Source organism: Priapulus caudatus, unplaced genomic scaffold, assembly GCF_000485595.1.
Source record: "Priapulus caudatus unplaced genomic scaffold, Priapulus_caudatus-5.0.1 Scaffold72, whole genome shotgun sequence".
Lineage (NCBI taxonomy): Eukaryota > Metazoa > Priapulida > Priapulimorpha > Priapulimorphida > Priapulidae > Priapulus > Priapulus caudatus.
In genome coordinates, this window is record NW_014577133.1 from 388,135 (window position 1) to 390,685 (window position 2,551).

General features: G+C 52.3%; 1 protein-coding gene across 1 annotated transcript in view; it reads left to right on the top strand.

Moving 5' to 3' along the window:
- Positions 1–679: 679 nt before the first annotated feature.
- Positions 680–2,551, top strand: part of LOC106821417 (roundabout homolog 2-like) — a 71,888-nt gene continuing 70,016 nt past the window's right edge. Inside the window, exon 1 of the mRNA XM_014826205.1 lies at positions 680–1,299. Within this exon, the coding sequence (XP_014681691.1) occupies positions 1,191–1,299 (109 nt within the window). The 5' untranslated portion in view covers positions 680–1,190. The remainder of the gene's footprint in view (positions 1,300–2,551) is intronic.

Genomic DNA, 2,551 nt, shown 5'->3' on the forward strand with positions numbered 1-2,551 from the left:
GCTTCAGCTGCAGCCCCGTGTGTTATATAGGAGCAGGCGTATTATAGAGATAGCAGCGTCTGCAGTTTATCGCTGTGTTATATACAGCAACGTTATATCAGGAGTTAATAATGCCTCCTGGTTATATACAGCAGCGTGTTGCTGGGGGAGTAGTGGTTGTGGTGGCAGGCAGCGGGATCAAGTCTGTTCCCACCACGCTCACGCTACAGCATATATATATAGAGAGAGAGAGAGAGAGCGGAGGGAGAAAGGTGGAAAGAAAATAAAGGGAAGCGAGGGACGTAGAGAGCGCGGGAGGGAAACTGGAAACAAGAGTGCACAGCGAGTGCGAGAGCATGCATGGTTGCCACATCGCAAGAATGCGGCGCTTTTATCTCAATAGCAAATCAACCCCACTGACAGAAATGACAACGAATGTCGTGAACACGCAGTCATTCGGTGTGAAACGCCACGAGATGCATGTATAATCCCCCCCCCCCCACACACACACACGGGCACGCCGCACCCCGCCGTTGTCACCGCCGACTGAGGTGGCACGCATCCCCGCTGCAGTGGCGCCAGCTGATTGATTGGTCCTCCGTTCTCCCCGCACCCCCGCCCCGCGTTAGCAATGGTACGGTCCTTCTGCTATCACCCAGCGTTGGTTCTATATTTAGGCAGTTACTCCCGTAAACTCGTCGCTAGCGCGCAGAACCGAGGCAGCAGCAGCAGCAGCTATCGCCTGCATGTAGGCGCATTGCTAGCGCGCTCATATGAATGCACGAACGGAGAGCGTAGTGAGTGCTGCTTCTAGCGTGTACGGTGTTCATTAATGAACCTACCGAGTAGGTGTATTATAATACTACTCGAGCCCAGCTTTGTGTGATATTCGACGAGTTCTCACCACCGGATTATTTTGTAACTGTGTTTTTGGAGGAGTCATCCTTGAGACTTCGTGTGAGAGATAACGCGGGCAGCAGCTGGAATATAGCCGAGCTAGGGGCGGAGCGAGAGTGCAAGACATTCATTCTCGCCCGTGTGGTAGTAGGCCTAGTCCCTCCTAAACGGGCATCGTGGAGTTGATTCCCTAGTCGGATCTGTGATGAAGGATAACCTGCGACGTTGTAGTGACTGCATGTAGTGACCGCCGCGTCGTGTGTGCGTCAAGGAGAGAGAGAGGGAGGGAGAGAGAGGGAGAGTGAGGCGCGAGGATGAGGAGTCTCGCTGCCATGGATACGTGCACTGGCTGGATGCTGCGTGGATTGCTACTGCTGCTCGTAATGTTGAGCGCTACACTGCGAGTGAACTGCGAACCGAGACGTAAGTTACACACGACGAATCGATGTCTCTCTCTGTATGTGTGTGTGTGTGTATCAGATAATGTCTCTTTCTTGTGTCTCTTTGTGTCTGTCGGTATGTTTGCTTCTCTCTCTCTCTCGCTCGCTCTCCCTTTCTCGCTCTCTCTTCCCTTCTCTTTCTCCATTTCTCGCCCTCTCTCTCGTCCTGTTTCTCCCCACCCCTTTCTCACGAACTATCCCGTCTTTATCTCCATTTTCGCTTCCCCATCGATCTCTCTATTTCTGTAGCACACACGCCCTTAAACCGACCAGGCTCTCCGACTGTTGGAGTGTTGCACGTCGTAGGACTAGCGGGAAGGGAACTTGTGGCTAACACGCCCTGTATCTCGCTCATTGGCAGTCACTCTCTCCCGCGTCCATCGCCTTATTTCTCCGTCGTCTCTTTCGCTCTTACATCTCTTTCTGTGTCTCTCTCTGCGACGTTGTCTTCATTAGCATAATTAGCTGCCGGGCATCAACTGGATGCTGCGCTGCTTCTGCCGCTCTATAATTATTCAATTTGTGAGCAGGTGACATTAGTCATTACAGTTCGTTTTTCTTCATTTCGGCTTTTTCGAACCCCCGTGTTGTCATGGCGACTGTAAACTGGGCGCATTGTAAGGCACGGAGAACGCTTCGATCTTGTACTTAGCATGTGATTATTGCGAATTCCCCCTCAATAATTGCCTTAGCGGTCTGGATATAATTACGAATCGGCCATAGCAGTAGTGGTGCATGGGCGTGTGAGTGTGTGCGTGCTAGCGATAGTGCGCGTGTAATGTGCGTGTATAGTGCGCGTGTATGTGTGCGTGCGTGCGTGCGTGCGTGCGTGCGTGCGTGTGTGCGTGTGTGTGTGTATTTGCGCGAGCGAGCGTGCGTGCGTGTGTGTGTGTGTGTGTATACACACAAATGTTTTCAGTGGTTGATAATAGACAGTCTGGCGATTATAAACCTCAGATGTTATTGTGCATGCGTCTGTGTGTGTGCGGCGTTCAAAATAAACTCGGGTGCAGCTGCCTCTCGGACGATAGTGTTTCACATACCCGGCATCACGCGCCCGCTCGTTTTTGCAGCGACGGCGCTTGCTTGCCACGACTGCGGTGCTGTCGCGTGGCTTCGGAAGGAGAGAGCGAGAGAGAAAGAGAGAGAGAGAGAGAGAGAATGAGAGAGAAAGAGAGAGAGAGAGAGAGAGAGAGAGAGAGAGAGAGAGAGAGAGAGAGAGAGAGAGAGAGAGA